General features: G+C 38.3%; 1 protein-coding gene and 1 long non-coding RNA gene across 5 annotated transcripts in view; one reads left to right on the forward strand and one right to left on the reverse strand.

The window, feature by feature from the left end:
* The window catches only part of LOC129014320 (uncharacterized), a 57184-nt gene that overhangs the window by 14008 nt on the left and 16654 nt on the right, over positions 1-26522 (reverse strand). The window contains exon 2 of the long non-coding RNA XR_008494198.2: positions 1660-1768. This is a non-coding gene — a long non-coding RNA (uncharacterized LOC129014320). The remainder of the gene's footprint in view (positions 1-1659; positions 1769-26522) is intronic.
* On the forward strand, positions 3756-25113 carry KCNA3 (potassium voltage-gated channel subfamily A member 3). 4 transcript variants are annotated; one of them, XM_054451169.1, is made up of 3 exons: positions 3756-5507; positions 10382-10503; positions 19106-25101. In XM_054451169.1, the coding sequence occupies exons 1-2, from the start codon at positions 3935-3937 to the stop codon at positions 10438-10440; spliced, it is 1632 nt and encodes a 543-aa protein (XP_054307144.1). In that variant the 5' UTR covers positions 3756-3934; the 3' UTR covers positions 10441-10503; positions 19106-25101. The 4 variants fall into 4 exon arrangements, with proteins under 4 accessions (XP_054307144.1, XP_054306905.1, XP_054306996.1 ...); XM_054450930.1 differs by lacking the exon at positions 19106-25101 and adding an exon at positions 10695-11303 and having other exon boundaries at positions 3759-7264; XM_054451021.1 differs by having other exon boundaries at positions 3819-7264; positions 10385-10503; positions 19106-25113.

The following is a 26522-nucleotide window of genomic DNA, read 5'->3' on the forward strand; positions in this document are numbered from 1 at the left end:
AAAAGAGCATGGTACTGGTACCAAAATAGATATATAGACCAATGGAACAGAACAGAACAGAGGCCTCAGAAATAACACCACACATCTACAACCATCTGATCTTTGACAAACCTGACAAAAACAAGCAATAAGGAAAGACTCCCCTATTTAATAAATGGGAAAACTGGCTAGCCATATGCAGAAAACTGAAACTGGACCCCTTCCTTATACAGTATACAAAAATTAACTCAAGATGGATTAAAGACTTAAACGTAAAACCTAAAACCATAAAAACCCTAGAAGAAAACCTAGGCAATACCATTTAGGACATAGGCATGGGCAAAGACTGCATGAGTAAAATCAATGGGAACAAAAGCCAAAATTGACAAATGGGGCCTAATTAAACTAAAGAGCTTCTGCACAGCAAAAGAAACTATCATCAGAGTGAACAGACAACCTACAGAATGGGAGAAGATTTTTGCCATCTATCCATCTGACAAAGGCTTAATATCCAGAATCTACAAGGAACTTAAACAAATTTCCAAGAAAAAAACAACCCCATCAAAAAGCGGGTGAAGGATATGAACAGACACTTCTCAAAAGAAGACATTTATGCAGCCAACAAACATGAAAAAAAGCTCATCATCACTGGTCATTAGAGAAATGCAAATCAAAACCACAATGAGATACCATCTCACGCCAGTTAGAATGGCGATCATTAAAAAGTCAGAAAACAACAGATGCTGGAGAGGATGTGGAGAAATGGGAACGTTTTTACACTGTTACTAGGTGCTGTTTCTCCACTCATTTATCTATAATTGTGGATCAGGATCTCTAGCCCTGCCTTGTCCCACTCTCAAACACTTCTGTGCTAATCCTAAATGCTGCTTACCATCTGGCAAACAACTGGTGAACTATTTCTAGGACTGATGTGGTCAGTAGGAAACACAAACTATGCCTAGAGCAACACAGAAAGTCCAAACACCAAGATTTATTTACCCTTGCTGTTTGCAAACCTGACGGTTTTAGTCAGGCTCTAGTATTGCAGACTGAAATATGAAGAAATCCTGCACATGCTCAGAGAAGCTGTTGGCTTTGCCACAGTTCTACGCCTAAACGTTATAATTATTATATTATTATTATCCCACAGGGGTGTCATGAGGATTAATGAGACATTTTCAAATCACTTTGAGCTACTCTGTCGGGGGTACTAAATAAATGGTATGTTTTCCTCTTGAAATGCCATTTTTGGCATTGATTTGTTGTGATGGGTTTGGCTGTCCAACAGGGCTAGAATGAGCCCACCAACTCACTTTCTATAGACAACAGACGAGCGGTCAGAAGGAGTGGTTTTCAGTTAAGATAAATATGAATTGAAGTGAACTAGTCGGCAATCAGAAGCAAATAGGCTGCTGTTAGAAATCTAGTATATTAAGTACTCACAGTGATCAACATAAGCGTTGCACAGTGTGATACAGTAAAGCAAACACTGGATTTGGAAATGGTCCAAGATTTTAGGCCCAGCTCTGCTGCTAACTAGCTATGTGAGCTTAAACAAATTGCTAAACTTCTCTGGGCCCCAGATACAAAGTAAGGACTTTATATATGTCCTAAGAAGCACATAATCAAAGTCTTCCAGACAAGGCAAATACATGAAAGGGAATGGAAATAGTCACTTACGAAGGAAAGATATTTCACAGCTGGGAGAAGCTTGTGACCATTTGTCACAGGACTATCCTCTGCTCTGGTCTTCCTTGCCATTGATTAATATTAATTTCAGTACTAATTCCTGCAAAAGAAGGAATAAATCACTTTCTAAGTCAGACATAGAATTACATGAAACATCTGGTCTTTAAAAATAGGGTCTTTGCCTTTCCATGAGCTATCATTGCAGCAAGCAGTCTGTCTCATTCTAAGATTTAAATATATGAATGATTGATCATACTGCTACTCTAATCACCAGCTCAAAATATATATGCAAAATAATGAGGTGGCTGTCACATTCCAGTGTTCTGGAGTTTTGTAAGAGAAAGAGTTTTACGTGGTTGCCCAGTTTTGCCATCTCACAACATAAGTGACTGCCTGCATTGTCTGGCACTGACCAGGAGATGAAACGGAAGATGAAGGGACAGTAAAAGGACATGGGTGCCTGTTGTGCCCAGGAGAGCCAGAGGTGGAAATCCTATGGAATAAATGAGCAGTGTTTTCTATGGAGAGCTCAGTTTTTCCTCACTCCTCATCTTAGGAATCACAGCAGCATCTTGGGCTCAAAAAGAAGAAATGTTGAAACTCCACAGCAGATAGCAACGCAAAGAGACACTCCTTGGGGAATTCAATTTTACAAATATGTACCAAGTCTCCACCATTTACAAGGCACTTTGGTAGTTGCTAGAAATATAAATTGTCTAGGACCTACTCTGTGCCCTAGAGAACCCCATGGTTGGGAGTGGTGGTGGGAAGTATTGACCACAAATCACTTACTTAAAATTGAATTGTCAGCTAACTTTGGGTGGGTGAGGAGCTGTCTAGACAATAGTTCCTCTTCTGTAAATGATTTGAATGATACAATAAAAAACAGACTTTTTAAAGCCTAGGGTTGAGTTATATTAGATTGCTAAAATTTCTGGAAACAAATTGTGTTCAAAGTAATCACAACAATTTGGAAAAATAAGTTTAAAGAAGATACATGTAAGTTATCTGTGGGCCCAGATCAAGCAAGAGGTACAAGTTGCAGAATGAATGTCCTTCCAGTTTAACAACTAGAGCGCTGCAAATTCCCTACCACAAGGGCAGTGCCAAAATATTAAGTAAAAAGTCTAGGTACAGGTCCTGCTCTCATCCCTCCCTACCACAAGGGCAGTGCCAAAATATTAAGTAAAAAGTCTAGGTACAGGTCCTGCGCTCATCCTTTCCATGACAGGCTTGAGTCATAAAGTCGGACTTTCTAACCACACAACTTAGACTTCGTGAATTTCCTTTCCCATTTTTCCTCATATTTCCCCACCGACAGGAAATCTGTGTAGTGGATAAAGACCAGGCTGTCACTGCTAATCTCAATCAGAAACTTGGTCCTTGATTCTTCCCAGTGGCCGAAATCTCCGCTGCGAAAACAGGTGTGAACTATTCACTAAAGCAGCAGGGCCCGAACGCCTTTAACAATCCATTTCCTTCGGACTCCGTTTGCGAAGCCCATCAGCACCCATTACTCCCTTTGGCTTCGCATCCTAGCAGAAGCTAAATTGTTTAACCCCCCGCTCCTCCCCAGGGTTTGGCGGTCCTCGACCCTCAAGGGAACCTGGGATGCCGGCGCCAGGCTTGCCTCCGGCCCAGGGCGCCCGCCTGGCCTGCACTCCCTCCCTGGACACTGGGCCCGCCTGCCCTCCCCGGGCTGTCCCTAGGGGTGTGGAGGCCAGGGGGCCGGCGCCCGCGGGGCCACGGCGGGAGCTCTCCCGGCCCACAGGCCAAAAACCCTGGCGACTGGGACGCGGCCAGGCGGGCCGGGGGCGAGGGGCGCTGACCAGAAGTGGGCGGAGCCTAGGGGCCCGGGCCGGCAGCCTGACTCCCCGTGGGCCGGCTCTGCTGGGTGGGCATTCCCGCGGGGCGCCGAGGTACAACATGAGGGCTCTTCGCTGACACCGAGGGGCCTTGAGGGCTGCAAGAAATGCAGGCCCTGCGGCTGCCCCCGGGAGCGGGGCGCGCGCCCGCGCGGTGGGCGGGAATCCTAAGGGGACGCGGAGGCGGGCGCGCGCCCCGCAGGGGAGGGGGCGGAGAGCGCGAGAAGGAGGGAGGAGGCGTCTCCGTGCGGGAGCCCGGCTGACCGCGCCAGACCCAGACAGAGCCTCGCGGCTTTGGCTGCAACAGGCGGCGGGCTCGGCTTGGGGGCGGAGGCGGCGAAAGGGCGGGGAGCGCGAGGAGGAGCGACCCGGCCCCACCGCTGCAGCCTCTTCCCCGCCGCATGGACGAGCACCTCAGCCTTCTGCGCTCGCCGCCGCCGCCCTCAGCCCGCCACCGCGCCCACCCTCCCCAGCGCCCAGCGAGCAGCGGCGGTGCCCACACGCTGGTGAACCCCGGCTACGCGGAGCCCGCCTCAGGCCCCGAGCTGCCGCCCGACATGACCGTGGTGCCCGGGGACCACCTGCTGGAGCCGGAGGTGGCCGATGGTGGAGGGGCCCCGCCTCAAGGCGGCTGTGGCGGCGGCGGCTGCGACCGCTACGAGCCGCTGCCGCCCTCACTGCCGGCCGCGGGCGAGCAGGACTGCTGCGGGGAGCGCGTGGTCATCAACATCTCCGGGCTGCGCTTCGAGACGCAGCTGAAGACCCTTTGCCAGTTCCCCGAGACGCTGCTGGGCGACCCCAAGCGGCGCATGAGGTACTTCGACCCGCTCCGCAACGAGTACTTCTTCGACCGCAACCGGCCAAGCTTCGACGCCATCCTCTACTACTATCAGTCCGGGGGCCGCATCCGCCGGCCGGTCAACGTGCCCATCGACATTTTCTCCGAGGAGATCCGCTTCTACCAGCTGGGCGAGGAGGCCATGGAGAAGTTCCGCGAGGACGAGGGCTTCCTGCGGGAGGAGGAGCGGCCCTTGCCCCGCCGCGACTTCCAGCGCCAGGTGTGGCTGCTCTTCGAGTACCCCGAGAGCTCCGGGCCGGCCCGGGGCATCGCCATCGTGTCCGTGCTGGTCATCCTCATCTCCATTGTCATCTTCTGCCTGGAGACGCTGCCGGAATTCCGCGACGAGAAGGACTACCCCGCCTCGACGTCGCAGGACTCATTCGAAGCAGCCGGCAACAGCACGTCGGGGGCCCCGGCAGGAGCCTCCAGCTTCTCCGATCCCTTCTTCGTGGTGGAGACGCTGTGCATCATTTGGTTCTCCTTCGAGCTGCTGGTGCGGTTCTTCGCTTGTCCTAGCAAAGCCACCTTCTCGCGAAACATCATGAACCTGATCGACATTGTGGCCATCATCCCTTATTTTATCACTCTGGGTACCGAGCTGGCCGAACGACAGGGCAATGGACAGCAGGCCATGTCTCTGGCCATCCTGAGGGTCATCCGCCTGGTGAGGGTCTTCCGCATCTTCAAGCTGTCGCGCCACTCCAAGGGGCTGCAGATCCTCGGGCAAACGCTGAAGGCGTCCATGCGGGAGTTGGGGTTGCTCATCTTCTTCCTCTTTATTGGGGTCATCCTTTTCTCCAGCGCGGTCTACTTTGCCGAGGCGGACGACCCCACTTCAGGTTTCAGCAGCATCCCAGATGCCTTCTGGTGGGCAGTGGTAACCATGACAACAGTGGGTTACGGCGATATGCACCCAGTGACCATAGGGGGCAAGATTGTGGGATCTCTCTGTGCCATCGCCGGTGTCTTGACCATCGCATTGCCAGTTCCCGTGATTGTTTCCAACTTCAATTACTTCTACCACCGAGAGACAGAAGGGGAAGAGCAAGCCCAGTACATGCACGTGGGAAGTTGCCAGCACCTCTCCTCTTCAGCCGAGGAGCTCCGAAAAGCAAGGAGTAACTCGACTCTGAGTAAGTCGGAGTATATGGTGATCGAAGAGGGAGGTATGAACCATAGCGCTTTCCCCCAGACCCCTTTCAAAACGGGCAATTCCACTGCCACCTGCACCACGAACAATAATCCCAACTCTTGTGTCAACATCAAAAAGATATTCACCGATGTTTAATATGTGATACAAGTGACATGCTGTGCTCAGTATTGTGTGGAACGTGCCCCCTTGGTCTGCCTATGCCCTTGTTTTATACATTTCCAGACCATTCATCAAGGAAAAGACCTGAAGAAGTGGAAAGCACACTTCATTCTCCCTCTCCCTGCTGCTTCATACTGAAACAGGTGCCTGTTTTGCAAGTGGGCTGCATTCTCTCAGCTCTCCTTTTCCCTTACCCTCTCTCTCTTAACATTGTAAACAACAGACTTACATTAAACTTCATTTCTAGTACACGCCCTATTTAAAAAAGAGCAGTACATCCTGGGAGGAAATGAAACTAAAGAACAGTTAGAGTAACTGTTTAACCTCAGAATTTTAAAGGCAGTTGTTTCTTTCCTAAGCACATCGATTCGTAGTAAATGATGCTTCAGTTTGATGGACCTTTCAACATTATTTATTGAATATGTATTTCGGTTGCCTACCCTGTAGACATGTGGATGAAGAGTCTAACTAGAATAATGACTTGTAAACCCACCATGAGTTATTTGGTTTTTGACTTAAATTCCTATTTGAGTCCCCTTTCCCAGAATTTTAAGGGTCTCTACAACTTTGAATAAAGGGAAATGCCCAAGATGTCCTGATCTGACTAATTAGTTTAATTCTTTCGGGCTTGCTAAGCATTTCTAAAGCATTAGACTAACAGATTCCTGTGAAGTTCTGTGCATATGTCCCAGCCCCAACATCTATCAAAGTCTAGAAACAGATGTTTTCAGTGTTGCTGAGAGAAACAAAAAATTTCCTAATGCATCTGAGAGATAAGCTTCGGCAGTATTACAAGAAGATTAAAGTGGCAGACGCCCCTTCCAGCGGAAGTTACTAATTCGGACCTGACTGATGCAGTTTCCATAGCAACCCATGTTTCCTGGGAAACCCGAAAAAGGTTGTCATGGCATCTCTTGCTCTCTAGCCCCACCTCCCAGCCCCTGCCGTTTCCACAGTAACCTTTCCAGATGGTTCCAACTTAAATGATTTCATAAGGAAAACCACTGTTTGAATAAGCCGCACAAAAAATAAAGTTAAGTCTGAGACTCTAAGGAGGTGAAATGAATCCCAAATGCATTTTTTAACTATGAAAATCATTATGTCATTCCATAATGACTGAATCAAGAAGGAAAATATGGTGTTTGGAATGTTAGATATTAACCACAATAAGGCATGATCTGGATTAAATGCCATTTATTAGGCAATAATTTTGAAAGATGCTTCTCTACAGTTTTCTTTCTCCAAGAACTTTCAAGCCAACAAATGAAATTTAAAAGCAAATGTAAAAGTGTTCTGTACATAAGCAAATGAGAGATTCGATCAGTGTGCCTGAAACCTTACTACAAGGGACCTTCAGGCTTTCTCTTTAAAAAAAAATACAGATCCCACAACAGCTCTGTCATCATCACAGCACTTGACAAGCTAAATAAACTTCAAATAAATAAAGGATGCACGTTTAAAACTGAGTGAATTGCAGACAGTCAATTAAAAGGAGGGACAGGAAGTAACCAGATCTTGGGAGAACACCTGCAAGTTTCAGCCATATGCCAAGGGTTGCCAGAAGACAGACAGAATCAGGTGAGCACTCTGTGATCTACTGGGAGCAGTCCCTTTTGTTATCCAGAGCCAGGGAACTGTCATTCATATATAGACTGATGGTATTTGCCAAACCAACAGTTTTATCTTAGTTACATGCTTGGTGTCTTTTTAAAAATAATTTACACCTTTCTCATTTGATTTCCATGTTGCTGTCATTTAGTTTCCATTGTTTATTACAAAAGGATGAAAAAACAGTCATTGCTCTTCAGAATAACCTTCACCCAAGCCGAACTGAAAATTATTCCATTCCTTTTACTAACCCACTTGGCCTCCAAGCAACCTGTTTCCCCTTTAAAAAGGATAAATGGCAGAATCTACTGCTGTTAGATTATTGGTCCAATTTAATTTACATAATTATTTAATAGCATGCAGTGGTACAGTTCTTTGAAACAAAAAATGGTTAAAAATAAGTAACATTTTATTTAAACATAATCATTCTGTTTCATATACATTATGTAAATTATACATTATCTACAATTGTTTTTTGGTTTTGATAGCATATAACTATTCTGTCCTTCCAGAGTAAATGAGAGTAACCCTATTTTTAAAGCCCATAAAGTATTTTCAGTTAGGAGCACATTTATGATGCATGCATTGAAGAGAGTGGAAAATAGTGATTGAGACTATAAGAGAGAGCTGAGGAAGGAAAAGACCAAACAAATAGACGCAAGAAATCTAAATATACCTGGTCATAGATTTGTTGTTTGTTTTTATCAGAGATTTGTTTTTATCTATGTATATCTAACTAGGACTTCATTATCTAGTTTTCTTTGCTTTTTGTTTGAGTTAACCTTTGACATTGATCTACCTCTTGACCAAACTTTTGGTACCCTTAATGACCAGAAATTATTTTTATGACACATTTTGATAATACGTTAGATACATTGTAACAATTACATTAAAATAATTTTTGTATCTGTTCTTAACATAGAGATGGACGAAGTGCAATGACAATTTTATTCACATTTATTCAGGAGATGTAGAAACCTTGATTAGTTCTATAAGTAAATTATGGTTGTGCCATAATTCTTATGGTTATTAAATGGCAGTAATTTAAAGGTGACCTTTGTTCTTTAATCCAGAGAAATATCCTGGCTTTTGACTCATAACTTTGAGGTAATATGATTGCTTGTAGTCACCACATTGTAAGTTCCCTAAAGGATATAAGCTCTGTGTCTTGAAGGTTTTGGGTACTAGTGTCTAGCACAGAATGTGGCACCTTTTATATTTGTTGAGTGAATGGCTGCTATCTTCCATAAATGTTATTTCCAGGCTTTTAATAAAGTGGTTAAAAGCATAAGCTCTGCAGTCATATTTCCAGGATTTGAATCCTGACTCTGCTATATGATCTTGAACAAATTACTTAACCTCTCTGTGCCTCAGTTTCTTTGTTTGTAAAATGAGGGTGATAAACAGTACCTCATAGGTTTGTTGTGAATAGTAAATGTTAATACACGTAGAACACTTAGAAAAAATAATTCCATGACACGGCATCAGAGATTTTGCTAAGAGATTATATTGTGATCATCACTCACAAGCATTGTATGATTAATACAATGCTTTGTGAATATGAAATACACAAGTAATCAGTGTCTTCCTATTTCCTTTCTATTATAAGAATAATAATTACCATTTATTAAGAGTCAACCATGTCCTGGACACTTGTCAACTCTGCAAGGTAAGTGCTATTAACCTCATTTTAGGAGGGCATAAAATAGATGCTTAAAGTGATTTCCCTAAGACTTCACAGCTAGCAGGAGACTCAGCAATGATTTAAAGCCAGGTTATTCTGGCTCTGAAACCCATGCTACTTTTATTAGGTGACTTGAAAGACAAATAAATCTCTTATGCTTTTAGACTTGGCTTCATCCCATGTCACTAATTAATGAGTTCATGTAGATAACATATCTCCAGAAACCTATTTCATTTCAGTATACTGAAAATTAACCTGTTTAAAATAATCAGGTATTTTAACCAAATATAAGGATCAAATATAAGTTATTTAAATAAGATGAAGAGATTGACTTTTCTAATAACAAAAGATTATTTTCTTATGGTTGGTTTATCTAGATTTAATCTTAGAAAGTATAACCAGTCATAGTAGTGTTTAGTGATAACTGCTATGACAATGGATATTTTTCAGTTTTAAGATTTTTCTGTTTTCATGTGTTTTAATCAACAATAGATGATAGCATTATGCAAATTATTTTTCTATCTCCTTATACTTTGCTTAATTTACTGAAGAACCATACCAGAAAGTTGTGTAAATATTTTGACTCTCCCTTATTAAGAGGGAAGAAATTATTCAGAACAGAAGTATTAAAAGCAGAATGAGATTGCCAGTTCATTGAAACTTGTGACATTATTGCCTTACCTAACCACTCCATGGATCTTTAAGGGCATCTGTGCTCTAAAAAAATTAAAATATAATTTTTCCTACATAATAGCTGCAGACCCCTCTCTAAGTTCTTAAATCATTTATGAAATGAAAATGGATAATGATTTGGGCTTAGAGCAAAATTCTAATGAGCCTACATTTGCACATGCCAGCTGGCTTTGCCAAACTACAGCCTTCACTGTTGAGCTCAGTTGCATGTCTTAGGTGTTGAAGAAATATGTCTGTGTATAACAGGAGATTCATGTGAGGAGGTGTGACTGGATCAGTGCACACCCATCAACACCCCGGGGAAAAATGTATATGCCTTACAGCTGATGAATCCAGATAGAAACATGGAAGTTAACATTGTTATTGTTTTATTTCTTTTATGATGTTTTAAAATGACATGATACACAAACTGTGGTGACATAACCACAGACACCTACGCATAGGAGGAAGCATTATGTCAGTTATTTCTAAACTTTGAAATAAAATTTCAGTATTGAAATTTAAATGCACAGTATGAAGACATTTAAAGTTATGGTTTGTTGGCATAAAACTTGTTATTTACCTTTTTGGCATATAATATACTCAAGTATTTGTTTTGCTATAGTATATAAATACAATGTATGTAATATATACTAGTAGTCTATTCCTTTGAGAACCGTAACTATAACTTATTGACTTCTATACATTTAAAATTTCAACATTTTCTACAGCAGTTCCAAGTCCTTCCCACCTCTCAGCTGTGAATAGAAGTGATAATCCTTCCCACTAAGAAATGCAAAGAAGCACATGTGCCCCATAATCTGAAGACTTATGGAAACACTGTGAGATAGAGGTGAGGAGCATAAGAATGTGGAAGAGGATATTTAGGGCTGCATTTTTACAGTGGGAGCTTTTTCTTTGTGTTTTGTGTTAGGCCTTTTAAACTAAGGAGGATACAATTATTGGTTTTTGTACTATTCCATATGGGTTTGGGGGCAATTCTATATATATTAATGAAATCGCTTGTTTTTTGTATACCTTTAGGAAGTGGTTGATAACCTTTGAGAGAAAATGAATCAAAGGAGGCAGGAAAAAGGGAGCAGAAGCCAATCAGAGCCCAGACCTTACTATTGTGACTCAGCTCTTAACTTTCTGCCAGAAAATGGCCATTGCTATATAGCATATGATAATAGTATTCTTTATGTACTCATATTCAGTTTGCAAGTGTAATTTAAATGATTCAGACTGGTTAGAAAACTTTCAGATGTTTGTCTTGATTTTTAATGATGTCACGAGCTAATTTTCAAAATTGTGAAGAAAAATACATTTTAAAAAGAAACATTTTCATGATTTTACTGGGTTCTTTTGTACCAGATGTGTTTTTTCTTCTGTTTTAAAATTTGCACCATTAGCCATCAAATGCATATTAAGAAGAGATCTGGGAAAGAGCCTCCATCATTTTCTTGGGAGCCATGTTGTTATTGTTGTAACCTAAATAGAGTGAAATAGGAACTCTGCCCTAAAAAATAAAGCCTGGAATTCTGGTTGCTAGCAATATAGCACTTAAATGGAGAATAAAATGATATTTCATCATATCTAAAGAATGTTAAGAATAAATTTGTTCATGCAAGACTCTGACTTTGCAGATACAGGGGTCATACTTTCCAATATGGTGATAGTGATTGGGGAGAAGCTTTTTCTCTTACAGCGAGCTTCCAACCTCACACCCACTCCTAATATCATAGCACAAAGGCTCTTGGGAATCTCTATGGAGGCCCCCACCCACTTTTTAGAATGAAAGTTAGCATCATGCCTACATGTTTTATATCAGACAGCGCTGTTATTTCATTTATCTTCCATTGCATTTATTTTAAACTTCTGTTCATTATGGAAGTCCCTCTGAATCCTAAGGTTCTTGTTTTTATACATTTAAACATGTTCTTTAAATTAAAACATAATTAGTTGGAAGAGAAGCAGTGGGGACAATTTATTACACACACACACCCCCCCCTCACGTGTTCATAGATTACTTCCTATCCTGAAGTACATTTACTTTCTGTCTATAGATCTAAATGGTCTCATTTTTTTCTGAAAATTAGTGAATTTCCAAAATATTGGTTTTCATTCTTTATGTGCAGCATAAATATTTACAAATCATTTTTCTTTTTTTCCAGCCTTACTTAAAATGCAGGTTTATTGCCTAGTGTTCTCAATGTATTTATTAATGAAATAATATTCATTGAAATAGTAAATATACTCAACCTGTCACCAAATTTTGTCATTTAGTCTCTCAAATATCTCTAAAAACAGTCCACTTTACTGTGGCACTGCCAGGACCACTCTAATCCACACTGTCATCTCTGTCGTACATAAGTGTGAAGGTCTCTTAATGGCATCCTCACATTTCTTGTGGCCAGTCTGACCCTTTCTCTTCTGGTAGCCAGAATGATCTTTTTGAGACCAAAATCTGATTATATAACCCACCCCTACTTAAAATTCTTGCAGGGTCTTCTTGTTTTTAGGATAGAGACTCAAAGGCTTAGCGTAGCTTTTATGGCCCCACATGATCTCATATCCAGCCTTACCTCCTTTTTGCTTATGTTTCTCCCCTCCTTCTTTTGTGTTCCAGTCACCCTGGTCTTCTTCCAGATACAGGATAAGCTCCCTTTCCACCTTAAGCTAATGGGGATCTTTGCAAATATTTCACTGCCAGCCTCCTTTTTCTCTCCTCACCTCTTGACTTCTATTTTTACTTCAATACTCCTCCAAGGCATCTCTCATGACTCTGGTTTTTTCAATTCCCCTATTACAGTATAGTAGTTCATTAAATTTAAGATGCCCTTGATTATAAGAAATACTATTATTTACATGCTATTTTTTAAAAGATTTCCAATTGTAAGGATAAAGTACCAGTGATTTTAAGGTGCATCCCAACTTCATAGATGCTCAAATCTAAAAATGTAGGTCTTAGAATGTATTAAATATAGTGTGTTATCTTGACATAGCTATAATTTTATATTTATTTGTGTTATATGATTAATTTCTGTTTCTTCCATGAGAGTGGGGACTATCTCTCTCTTTTTTCACCACTGAATCCCTTCCCACTCTCTCCTGAGTCTGCTCCAAAAGGCTCTCACCCCCCATCACTCCACCAAAAGTGTACTTGGCAAGGTCACTGGTAACCTCATGTAACGATACCCAGCGGTCATTTCTCAGTTCTCATTTCAATTTGACCTATCAGAAGCATTTGGCATGGTCGGCTACCTCTTCCTAAGAAGACTGTCTTCATTTGACTTCCAAGATACCACACTGTGGATTTTCTTTCTACCTCTCTGGCCTCTCCTTCTTAATCTTATTTACTGGTTCTTTCTCATCTCTTCATTCTTCATTCTGTCTTATTCTCATAGCTTTAAACTATCCGTGTATGTAAATTTGTATCTCCCACCTAGATCTCTCCCCTGAGCTCCTGACTGAATTTCCACCTGCCTACGTGATGTCTCCACTTGGATATCTAATAGACATCTCAAACTTAATATATCCAAAACTGAGCTTCCCTCCTTCTCCCCTCTCTAGCCCATCAAGCCTGTACTTCCTGCCCTCTTCCCCACCTCCACTACTGGTAGCTTCAATTTTCCAGTTGCTCAAAGTAAAATCCTTGGAATTATCCTTGATTCTTCTTTTTCTCTTACACCCCTTATTTAATCCACTGTGTTGACACTTTTAAAATGTTTCAAACACCTTACCACTTCCTACCACTTCTACTGTTACCACTTGATCTAAACCATCATTATCTTCACCTGGATTTTTACAGTAGCCTCCCGATTGGTCCTCCAGTTTCCATCCTTCCTCTTATTTGAGTCTATTCTCAACATAACCAGAGTGATTCTTTAAAAACATTTATCAAGTTATATTACATCTTTGTATCAAGACTACCATTTGGCACCATTTCACACAGAGTACTAACTAAAGGCTTTTTTACAATGGCCTGCAAGGCCCCTTCTCATTTTGCCCTCCTTACCCTTTTGACCTAATTTCCAACTCCTCTCCCACTTGATCCTGTGCTTCAGCCACACTGGCCACCTTGATCTTCAAATACACCAGGCATGCTCCACCTTGGGGTCTTTGTATTTATTGTTCTCCCTGCCTGGAATGTTCTAGCATCTGATAGCTGCATGGCTGCCTCAGTCACCTCCTTCAGGTGTCACTTTCACATTGAAGCCTTCCCTAGCCACACTATTTAAAATTGCAGCCTCACAACACTCTCTATATCCTTTCTCTTCTTATTTTTCCCTCTAATGTATTAGGTATTTTATTTATTTTGTTTATTGTATGTTTTCCATTCCCTTCCATGAGGACAAGGAGTTTTGTCTGCTCAGTGTGCTGTATCACCCAAGACCTGGCATAGTACCTGAAATACAGTTGGTGCCCAATAAATATCTATTGGAAGGAGAGATGAGAGGAAGGAAATTGCCTTCCAATTTGAGGTGTTTTAACCTATAAACAAAATTTTCATGTCATGCATCTATGCTTCATTTAATCACTATGTGGCTTACACTCCTCATCATGCTCTGAAGGACAAAATTCCTTGTAATCAATTCACTGGAGAAGGCTTACATTTGCTAAAACATGCTCCCGCAAGTTTTCCACAAGAAATATTACACCACCCAATTATGGGGATGGAATCCCTTAACGTAAGTAACTTAACTGTTACCTTATATGAGATATCATTGAGGGTACCTAGTCACTAAGGATACCTGGAAGTTAGAATGCTTCACAAAGACCATGTTTTTTCATACGTAATAGCTAATAGAGTGCTTTTAATCAATGATAACATAAACATGTTGACTAATTGACCAGGACGGCACAGCAAGATCAGAATAAACAAGTAATATGTACAAAGGGCTTATCTATCTAGCAGACATTCTAAGAAACTTCCTTATAAGTTCAGTCTCAGTTTCAGTTAATGATGAGTCCTAAAAATCCATGGAGTCTTCATTAATATGGAAGCTGATTGAATCAAACATTAGATTTCACTAGTGAATCATGTTACAGAATTACAGAATTACATCACTGTAGATATGGCCTGACTGGGTATCTTTTGCAAAATGTAATTATCATTACATTTTAAAATTATGACATTTAAAAATTAGCTATTTTTTAAAATAATAAAAATTAGCTGTTTTTTGAAGTGATTGTTCATACATGAAAGGAGATGGGGACATTTAAATCAGTTAATGAAAAGTAAGAGCAGATTTGTAGAGTGACATTTATAAAATGGTCAAACTTAAACTACTTCTAAATAATAAAATGGAAGGTGAAGGCAATCCAGTAGCATTTGGTTCTTAGTATTGGGAGATTCCTAGCGGTATTGAAATACCAACACATATAGTATGGAATGACTGAAACTAACTAAAGCATTGATATGACCACTGCAGATAGTGCCATGATTTTATGTAATATTGTAACCAAGGCACTTTTCTCTGCAGTAGGAAATGAGGCTTCTCCTAATAAGAATAGAGAGGAACTTTCTCCACACCCCTTTTGAATTTTCTCCTTTCCCTGCATTTTCAGGCAAACCAGACCAGAGAATGACCTGACTGTTGCCTCTGCATATCGAAGTGGCACAATTTCCTTACCAAATGTGTCAACAAATTTGAAACTAACATATGTGGTTGAGTTTACATATGTAGACCAGCAGAAATTAGAAACTCTTCTCCTTACATCACTTTATGCAGTTAAGCTCACATAGGATAAAGATCATTTTTCTCTTCTGAGAAAAATGTTGTCAGGGATTTTTAAAGAAATGACACAAAATATAGGATTGAAATCTATAGTTTTATTTTTTTCTGGTTTTGGGTGAAGGATTGTGACATTGTTTATTTTTATGATTTAACTCACTATGGGTTTTACTGGATTTTCTATTGTAACTTTGTTTAGTCAAGGTATTAGACATTTAAGAGGCAGCCTTATGTGCCATTACATTTTGTATTTACTTCGTGTCTGACTACAGGACGATAAAATATCAGATAGTCATGAATACATTTCTTCTATAAGAAATTATTATGAAAAGCTTGTTAAACAAGAGTGACTATGTGTCAGACTTCTAAAGAGCAAAATTTACTGGGTAACCAAAAAGTACAGACAGAAATAATTTCTCCAAGCAAGAACTGTTTGAATTGCTTTATACCTAGAGTCTGTAGATCTTTTCCCTGCAGACCTTTTAACTGATTTCAAAAGAGCATTTTATTATGTGACCATATAAATTGAAGATATTTATTATTAGTAGACCTAAATACGGCTCAAAGTAGTATCGATTATATCTCACAGCTCATTTTCCCATAACTTTCTAGATTTTTTTAAAAGCTCACATCTTAACATATTACTGACTTTAATTACTGAGTGAGATTAAAGGTTTTTGCTTGCTAAGAGTACATAATTTTCAAGACCTCGATCAGAGAATTGTATATAATCGAGTAAGAAATCTTTCTAGTCCTTGAGCTTATTCATTACCATTTACTTGGTAGAACCGGTAAAACTTATTGGTTTGCAGCTAACTCTAAGTAATTTAATAGATGTCAAAGTATATAGACACATGAGAACAAAGTTCCCCTATAACTACATGCTATAGAATGACTTCCACTCTTTTCTCATCAAATATAAGTTAATGAGACTAACAGTTAAGTAAGCTAGGTTTCTGTACTTCTTTCATTTAGGCCTTTTGGAGGTATTAATTACTTCTTCATAAATGTGATAATTATTGAAATTTGGCTATTTTTATTCTCTTGTTCTATATGTTGGAACATTTATTTGGTAAATTATCTTCAATTATAGGTCACTGTTTTCTATTGTACTTCCTTTCTCTCTTTTTATAGAACCGATTTTGGGTCCATTCTTGTAAGCCTTTCAACCCACATCTTAACCGCTAATATAGACATTCTGACGTGTTTTTTTTTTTGAGACGGAGTCTCGCTCTGTCACCCAGGCTGGAGTGCAGTGCCACTGTCTCGGCTCACTGCAAGTTTTGCCTCCCAGGTTCACGCCATTCTCCTGCCTCAGCCTCCAGAGTAGCTGGGACTACAGGTGCCCGCCACCACGCCCGGCTAATTTTTTTTTTTTTGTATTTTTAGTAGAGACGTGGTTTCACCCTATTAGCCAAAATGGTCTCGATCTCCTGACCTCGTGATCCACCCGCCTCGGCCTCCCAAAGTGCTGGGATTATAGGCGTAAGCCACCACGCCCGGCCGACATTATGATGATTATCCTGATATCGCTTTCATTTTTGTTTCTGTTGAATTACAACCCCCTCCACACCTATACTTTATTAGGATGCCATGCTATACCATTCTTATTTAATAATCTCAAAAGCCTTGAGAGGCAGGTATTAATACATGAGGTTGTTTTTTAAGGCCCAACGTTTTATATAAAAAGAATGTAACAGCAGCAAGACAAGAATAGCTTAATGCAGACTTCTCAAGGTAAGCAAAGCTGCAGTAGCATTGAGCAGAGCCTAGGCACTTAGGAAATAAAATGGATGCTAGGTCATTCATGTTACTTGTGATTTCTTATGATTAGTAGTCATTAATAACTATTAGACCATTATAACTTTAAAACTCTGATAGTGAAAATTAAGCATACTGTGAACATACTCTTTGTGTCTAAAATCAGTGTTAAGACTTTTAAAATCACTGATGAGCAGTGATCTGTCTGCGAGATCAAGGTGACCGAGTATATAATCCAGGCCAATAAGAAAAGAATTTCAATAGATAGATAATTGATTGCCCAGCACTCAGTAGGCATACAGTATTTAATTTAGCCAGTGAATGATTCTTCCATCAAAAGCACACTCAAATTCCAGATCACCATCTTTGGGCATTTACCACTGGTTTTGGGCACCTGCTAAAACCAGGAGTATATATGGGAAATAGTCTTCTCTACATATTGTGATGGATGATATTCACATATTCAAACCCAGAGCTGGGTTTATAGCATCTTTTATTTTTGTCTTTATAATTTCTGTCTTTATATTATATAGTTAGTAAATTTCTAGAATACATAAATCTAATTTTTATATATCCATTTATGTATTCAACATGTATTTACTGAGTACCTCCTATGTGTCAGACACTACCCAGGGTGACAGAGATTTATTCATTAATTCAGCATATAAAGTGTCTACTGTATGCCAAACACTATTCTAGATTCTGGATGTAGGAAGTGAATAAGACTATTGTATTGCTTTATCCTCCTTTTAAGAAATATTTTGCTATCAGAATTTCTGAATAATTATTTTGGCAGTTAGGGAAGGGAAGCACCAAACCTTTAACCTTTATTTCTTGATTTTCCACAGACCCTGGTCAAGTGTTTATTATTGTCTTAATTTGGGAAATTTTAACATAACTGTGCAGAGTTCATATTTTAAAGAATCAACAGACTTAAAAGTTATTTATAATGAAGAGATAAATGACAGGAATGTCATCCTATTAGCACATAGAACATGGTTTTCTCAGCACTCATTTGGTGTCTTGTCTCTCTCTCTCTTTTTCTCTCCATGACACTTAGTGTTGGATTTTTATTCACTTCAAGAGTTATCATCATAGATTACCACAGTAAGATGGACAGCCAGGAAAAAAAATCCTTGGAAATACACTGAGAAAATTAATACATACATTTTTCTAAAAATCAATAGGCACTCAGAACCTTTCAATGATTCTAAGGCCGAAGATAAATTTTCTGTCCAAAAGCAAACTATCACACTGGTTTGGACTAAATTTCAAGATCATTATTAGTAGAAAAATGTCTATAATTTCAGCATACTCCAAAACGTTTTCTAACTTACAAATTAAAAGAAATATGTAGTTAATACATTTAGACAATTAAATTGCTTGAGCTTTTCAGGGTAACAATTTTTAAAAAGCAACATTTAAAAAATATATAATGAATGGAACATTTTCTGTTTTTTAAAAAAATTATACTTTAAGTTCTAGGTTACATGTGCCCAACATGCAGCTTTGATACATAGGTATACATGTGTCATGTTGGTTTGCTGCACCCATCAATTTGTCATTTACATTAGGTATTTCTCCTAACGCTATCCCTTCCCCAGCCCCCCACCCCACAACAGGCGGATGTTCTCCGCCTTGTGTCCAAGTGATCTCATTGTTCACTTCCCACCTATGAGTGAGAACATGCGGTGTATGGTTTTCTGTCCTTGTGATAGTTTGCTGAGAATGATGGTTTCCAGCTTTATCCATGTCACTCCAAAGGACATGAACTCATCCTTTTTTATGGCTGCATAGTATTCCATGGTGTATATATGTCACATTTTCTTAATCCAGTCTATCATTGATGGACATTTGGGTTGGTTCATGAATGGAACATTTTCTATTGACATAAAGTCTATAGTTTTTTAAAAGTTAAATATACCAGTAAATTATTGTGTTTACTCTGTCTGACAGATCCCTGAAGAGCCCCCCACATAAAGAACTGTAGAGCTGCACTGACCAGTAGGATGCTCCATTTTAAATTGCCTGGATCAAGAATGCAGTAGCAGTTATATCACTGATGGGCAGTGATCCATCTGCCAGCACATATTTTTATTTCAGTTGACATTAAATAATATGTCTCTAACAAATGCTTTATATAAAGGGAACAACTCTGAAGTTGGAGGATTCGCTTCATAATGCACGCATATAAAAGATATGCGTGCATATCAAGAGATGAAGAATGCTAAAAATATTAAGGTATCATTGCAACCTTTTGACATTTTGATGAAATTGAATCATCCAAAAACTATAATCAGTGCTGCAGATAAAGAAAGCCTAAAATTTGTTTCTAAGAAGCCAACTATTACTGTTTTTTGTTTTTTTTTTCAATTAAGTAGTGGACTGTGTTTAATCATGAGATATAGTCATGTTCTGGGTTATGTGCAACTTTATTTGTGAAGGTGTGTTTTGTACCAAAGGCTCTCATACATAGATTAGCCCATTTACATATAAATAAGTGAAGTCTACACTGTGCCCAAATGAATGGTGTTAAAGACAGGCTTGCCTAAAAGAAATGTGCCTTGCTTGATTAAACATTCTTTTATTTTTTAATTCAAAATGATAAATTTGCAAATTAGCCTTATAGGTTTTAGCTGAGCTGAACTTGACAATGTATTAGTACTTATTACATGTTTTAATATTCTATCTTAATTAATATTGTAACATTTAGTTATACTTTCAACAGTTCATATATAATATATTCATTTAATTTTGTTTTCATGGGATGTTTGGTGTGGTGAGACGAAGCACATTCTTAAAGATATATATAATATTTCATCTAATGTTTATAGCTTTTCCTTCAAAATTATATATGTAAAAGTTTCCTTAACTCATTTTCTATTTTTATATTCTTTTAGAAATGGAACTCTTTTTCAATTAAAAAAAAGTTTTAGTTGGAAAAGAGATTTAGGAGGTCATGAAGATGGCTTCCCATTTGGGGACATTTCACTTCTGTGCCATTAATGTATTTACTGTGACATTTCAGCAGAATGGTAGCTATTTGTATATTATTTCATAAGCCTTATGGAAAGTCAAACTGTGAAAATTTATTATATAGAACCCTTTTTTATTTCCATATTTTAGTTTCAAAATATACCTGAACAAATGCATAAATAACCAATCCTCTGTTATTTAAATGTATAACCATGCTATGTTATAATAAGAGCACTTGTAGAATTTTAGTAACTATAAAAATATTTCAGTAGCAAAGCCAAGATTATAAATGTTTTGATCCCCTACAGAATGGAATACAAGTGATGAATTGCATTGTATGAGAATCAGTAACTAAAACAATCTTATACCTGCAGCCAAACAGATAGATAAATAAGAGATACAATCTAGGTAACTTTCTTTGAGGCAAAGTCTACAATGAATGTCTCACAATCTGCTGGTAATTTCTTTGTGTCAAAACTTTGAGACCAGATCACTACAGGAAAAAATGAAAGTCTGACAGCTATCTCAGATTTGAGCTATGTGAACTTTAGTCAAGATGATTTGTGATTAAAGTGAAAATATGGCCACTGCCTTGTCTTTGTTCTACGTTAGCCCATTTAGTACAGATATGGGCCTGGAGAATAGTCAGTCATTGCAGCAAACATAATCCTTATAACTAATTATCACAGCCTGGGTAGCAGTAAAGTAATGCACATTAGCTACTGGGATGATTGAAACAAACTGATCAACTGTGTTACAGGAGGTCTTAGACATTCAGATGTTTTAGTAAGGATCAGTAGGTGTTACAAAAATAGACATAAAAACTACCTTTATAAAACACCAATGAAACAACTTTATGCATTATAGTATATTTAATATCTGAATTATTATTACAGGTTACAGTTTCAAATAAAGACAAAACCTGCATTTTTGTGATAAAAGCACAGGATGGTGTCAGATGAGTAAACTGTCATACTGAATATGATTCACAGAAAGGATAGTAAAAATGCTACTGGTTTAGATAACAGTAGACCAGAATTTTTATCCACTTTCTACCTGTGGCACCTTAGGTAAATCAGTTACATTACTAGGCTTCAGTTTGCAGGCTTGAATTGCAAGATGGGTGTGCTGGATTCAATGATCTCCAAAGCCCTTACCAGTCCCCAAATTCTCATTATACACATTTGAGAAATGCTTTGAAGAAAACTTAGGGCCGGGTGCGGTGGCTCACGCCTGTAATCCCAGCACTTTCAGAGGCCAAGGCAGGTGGATCACAAGGTCAGGAGTTCGAGACCAGCCTGGCCAACATAGTGAAACCCCAACTCCACTAAAAATACAAAAATTAGCTGGGCATGGTGGTACATGTGTGTAGTCCCAGCTACTTGTGAGGCTGAGGCAGGAGAACCGCTTGAACCCAAGAGGTGGAGGTTGCAGTGAGCCAAGATCATGCCACTGCACTCCACCTTGGGCAACAGAGTGAGACTTTGTCTCAAAAAAAAAAAAAAAAGATAGAAAACTTAAGTACCCAGATTTTCTTATGCAGGAAAGAATACATGAAGTAAGATTTAAGCCTTGAAAGTATCATAAATACATCATTCTTCAAATTGATTGTGATGAAAGGAAATAGGATTCTTTCTCCTTAGAATTTTCACTGATCTATAATGGGATCAAAAAAGTAGAAAAATCAGTCTGCAGAATGAAAACAGATTAATGAAATAGCTAGAAAGGAGGGGAGAGCATTTGTTTAGTTAAATGTTAAGGTAACTTGAAAATTATCTATGAAATGCTAAAACTGTACTAGAGCCTTATTGCACACTCAACATTTTAAGCCTGGGAGCAGGGGAAGGTGGGAAAAGGTTGGAGTGATAGAATTGTTTGCCTTATGATCTCTTGACTCCTTTTACACAAGAAGCAGATTGGTAGAGCTTAAGCAGGTGTCTGTGCTGTGGTGCTGGCTCTGCCAAAAACTCTCATATGCCCTAGAAAACTTCCTTTAACTTCTCTGAGCCCGAGTTTATCTGTAAAGTGAAGACTTTTTAAATTTAGTAATCTGCATGTCTCTTCATCTCTGAGAATTCTATAATGTTTTCAGATTGTTATATGTGTACATGAACATGTTGCTTCCCTCTAGTCACTAAGATGCCACATATTTCTACTCGAGTGACTGAACAGATTGCAAGTCCAAATGTTCTTGTTTCTAATTCTAATAATTGACCTCAGCAAGACATAAAAAAGTAAAAAAAAAAAGTAATCTTACCTTTTATTTTGACCTTGGCTTTAAATTATTATGATTTATCATTTCATCTTTGAATGCTGAGTGAATTACCTAAACAGAATGTCTGTTCCAGTTAATCTTCTCTTTAAATTTTTGTAGTTTAATAAACATGCAGCAAATCAGAAGCAAGTATATCATGCTTATCGATGAACTGTAGCAGATTGTAATGGTGCATTTTTGTCACATTAAAAAGTTAATGTCCTTTTGGTCCCAGAAGCAATTACTATAATTTAAAATAATGTTTTTGAATACAAAGGAGCCCTAATAGAGCCATATTGTAGTTCATTTTGCTCAGGAGTGAGAAACAAAATTCAGGGATAACCCAAACATGTCTGTTTGGCAATAGTGGATAGTTAGGTAAAGAAGGGTTATAGCTTTTGCACATCACAGGTAAGAGGCAACTATACCTATTGAAAAACAGCAGTATATTCTGGTTCCTGGTTTTATGATGGAAAGATATTAGAATGATACTAAAATTTGGATGCTTGGGAAATTGAATAATATAGAAATATTTTGTCATACTGAGATTATTTGTCCAGAAGTTTAGTCTTATATCCCTTCCATTCAGAAAAGGGGGCAGTTTTTAAAGGCCTCTGTCATAATAGGAAATGTATATTTTGACTAGTGGAGCAATTAGTTAAAACATTTAATCTGATCATTTTGGTTTTATGAATCTGAATTTTCACTTTAGGTGTAATTGAGTCGCTTATGTATTACTGTGATCTTTGTGAGAAGTGATTTCGTCCATTTTTTTAAATTTGATGAAACTTGATAAATGGTGATTCTAGCATATTGTGTTAATACTGTATCTTACAACAATTTGTGAACTGGCCGACATAAACAAATCATAGTAGTATCTCTTCTGGTAAGTTGTTTCTATATGTGATCTCTTAATGCTGGGTTTGGGGGTGGGGATGGGGTTAAGTATTTAGTTTACTTTAAACTGTCAAAGTGTTTTTCTTAAATGCCGTAAAATTGTATGACTATAAGCCAAATAAGAATATTCTCTTTTTTCGCTTTCAAGGGCACTGTATAGACCATTTTTGAAACTATCCCACAGAATGGTATAATTTAAGTTTAAAAGTTCTTACACACATACACACACACAAATATATATATACACATTCAGGGGAAAGCAAACAGTGTATGTAGTATTTCTACGTGACATGCTACATGTTATAAGAATCTATTTTTGAAATCTTATACAGATTATGCAGAAGTCAGAATAACAAATACAACACCTCAGTTTTTTTATAGAGTCTAACGTTAGTTTACTTATAAGATTTGCTTACATCATACTTTGCAAAGATCATTCACATAATTTATTTAATGTTGAAAATATTTATATGAAGTACTAATGTCATCTGAAGTTTAGAGATTAAACAACCAAGGTTTAGAAAGATCAAATGACTAGTCCAAGATAATATGGCCAATAAATGGCTCTAAACCTCCTCTGTTCTTTATGCTATTCACCTTTTGTCATGTTATTTTTATCCTGTCATTGCCATTATCTTTAAAACTTCGACAAAAATTTAATTTTAAAAGTTACATTGGGAATTTTCAGATTTTAGTGCAAAGACATTGTTGCTGTTCTTGTCAGACCTTTTTAGATACTTCCAGACTATAGCCCTTCCACAGGGTGATATTCAAACATTTTCCCCCTAAAACATATAAGTTTGCACACCCTGACCACAGACACTGAATTCACTTGATGTCAGAATGCTAGACTAAAAATTGATCTTCTTGACTGACATTTCTAATCTCCCTTTTTAAAAATCCATCATAAGGACTGACTTCTGAACAGTTGAGTAAAGCAGTAATCAATCCAAGAAACTGCATCCATTCTGATTAAGAGGAAAAAAAATCCAACCTAGTGACCATTTTTCAGCATATTGTATTTCATCACATTTATTCTGTGATTAGTGGAGGACAGAGAAGAGGGACTGGGGAGAAAAACTGCCTTTATTTTAAGAAAGCTCATTTCCTGTAACTATTCAAAAAGAATTGATTATCAAGTGTTAGATAACAATATTACTAACATTTATCATAGTTCAAACATTTAGTAAAATTTCTCCACATATTTAAAATTTTACTTAAGAATTTTCCCAGTTAAAATATAGTGACTGCTTAGTTTGAATAAGGAAGACATTCGTTTCAATTCATGACACAATATTACATTTTTATTCTTTTCTCAGACAACAGGGAGACACTGTTACTGCTTTCCCTTGTAAGTCAACAGTCTGTGATACATGCTGTACTTTTACTGATTAGCAATGCAATGTTACTGTGAATATTTAACTAGAACTTATTATATTGGAATTTAAAATTTTCTAACATTGAATTTAGTTCTCTTCATCAAATAAATAAGCAAGCATTATTTTTATGAAACGAAATAATCATTCTTAAGCAGTGATAATAATGGAATTCTGAATAAGATGTAAAATCAAACATTCTATTTTTTCCTGTTTATCCTTTGACATTGAGTTGTTTTAATTTATTACATATTATTGTTAAGTTGAAATAAGCTTTATACCATGTTCTCTGATGTTCTTGTCATAATAATTTGGGGCCTTTTGTTAAGTAAATATCAGAAAATATCTGTGAGTTTTGATTATGATATTTTCATCGGATTGATTTTTTAAATTTCTCATTGGATTTAAAGTGTTTTCTTTGCTAATGTTATATACAGAATTCAATAAAAGACCAAAAAAAATCCTGTTGCACATATTACTAATTAGTTCCAGATGACTTCCTTCCCCTTCTTTTCTTCCTTCCTCCCTTCCTTTCTTTCCTTGTTTTCTTTTTACAAAAGAGGAAACATCAAAAGCTGGGCTGTTGTCAGTAGCTCAATCATCAGCTGCCTTTGAGACCAGCTCTGCAGGCTCTTGTGTACTCTGCCACATGACTATAGTGAAGACTTCTGTGTATTACACTTAGCAAGCCTTTTGAATGCCAACATTCCCTAGGTTTCTTCCATTGCTCCCTATCTTACACTGTTGGAGGCCCAGTAAAGTCTCAAGGAAGAAAAAACTTATTCACAATAGTCTGTGCCTTTATGCTTTGTGCTAGTTATATGAGTAAATTATGGCACAGCAAATGTACATTATTTCATTCACAAGTATTGGACATCCATTGTGTGCATGACCCTGTTCACAGCGCTGTCAGGGGGGTATGAATGTTAATATGTAGGTGACCCTGTTCTCAGATATATGCGTGTGCATATATATATACATATATGTATATATACACGTGTGTGTGTGTGTGTATATATGTGTGTGGATATATATATATATCCACACACACACACACACATATTCCCAAGCTAGTAGGTTAGGATCCTCTTTAGATCCAGAATGGTCAAATATTAAGAACATTTTGTTTTCAATATTTATTCTCTATGTATGCCCAGTGTTTTTGTATCATAAGAGAATAATTTCTAGCAATCACCTTTTACATACCAATTGTTCTCATTTTGTGCTTAGCAATATTGATCCTTACTTTTTCTTTTCCTAATAACAGCTAGTTACTCAAATGTGTTTGTACTTTTGGAATGTCAACAAATGATACATCACCAAAACAGAGGCCCTCTCTCTTGTTTCCATCTGGAATTTTACTTTGTCTTAAAAAACTAAGTGCAGATTTAGATGGCTTTACACATGTGGTGTTAGCTATTAGAGATAAGAACAAAACATATTTTTCTAATCCTCCAATTGATATGAGAAAGGACTTTTTAAGCTTTCTTTTCATAGATTTTTGGTGGTGAACTCCATTAGTGACTATTTGTAAAGTTTTTGTTTTGTTTTGTTTTGTTTTTTTCTTTTTGAGACAGAGTCTTGCTCTGTTGCCCAAGCTGGAGTGCAGTGGCATGATCTTGGCTCACTGCAACCTCCATCTCCCATGATCAAGCGATTCTCCTGCCTCAGCCTCCAAGCAGCTGGGACCACAGGCATGTGCCACCACACCCAGCTAATTTTTGTATATTTAGTAGAGATGGGATTTTACCATGTTGGCCATGCTGGTCTCAATCTTCTGACCTCAGGCGATATGCCCACCTGAGCCTCCCAAAGTGCTGGGATTACAGGCATGAGCCACCATGCCAGGCCTAAAGTATTTCATTTTAAG

The sequence above is a fragment of the Pongo pygmaeus genome, chromosome 1, assembly GCF_028885625.2.
Source record: "Pongo pygmaeus isolate AG05252 chromosome 1, NHGRI_mPonPyg2-v2.0_pri, whole genome shotgun sequence".
Classification (NCBI taxonomy): Eukaryota; Metazoa; Chordata; class Mammalia; order Primates; family Hominidae; genus Pongo; species Pongo pygmaeus.

Excerpts from the sequence above, each read along its gene's own strand:
- KCNA3 (XM_054450930.1), top strand. The coding sequence starts at position 3,935 with ATGGACGAGCACCTCAGCCTTCTGCGCTCGCCGCCGCCGCCCTCAGCC.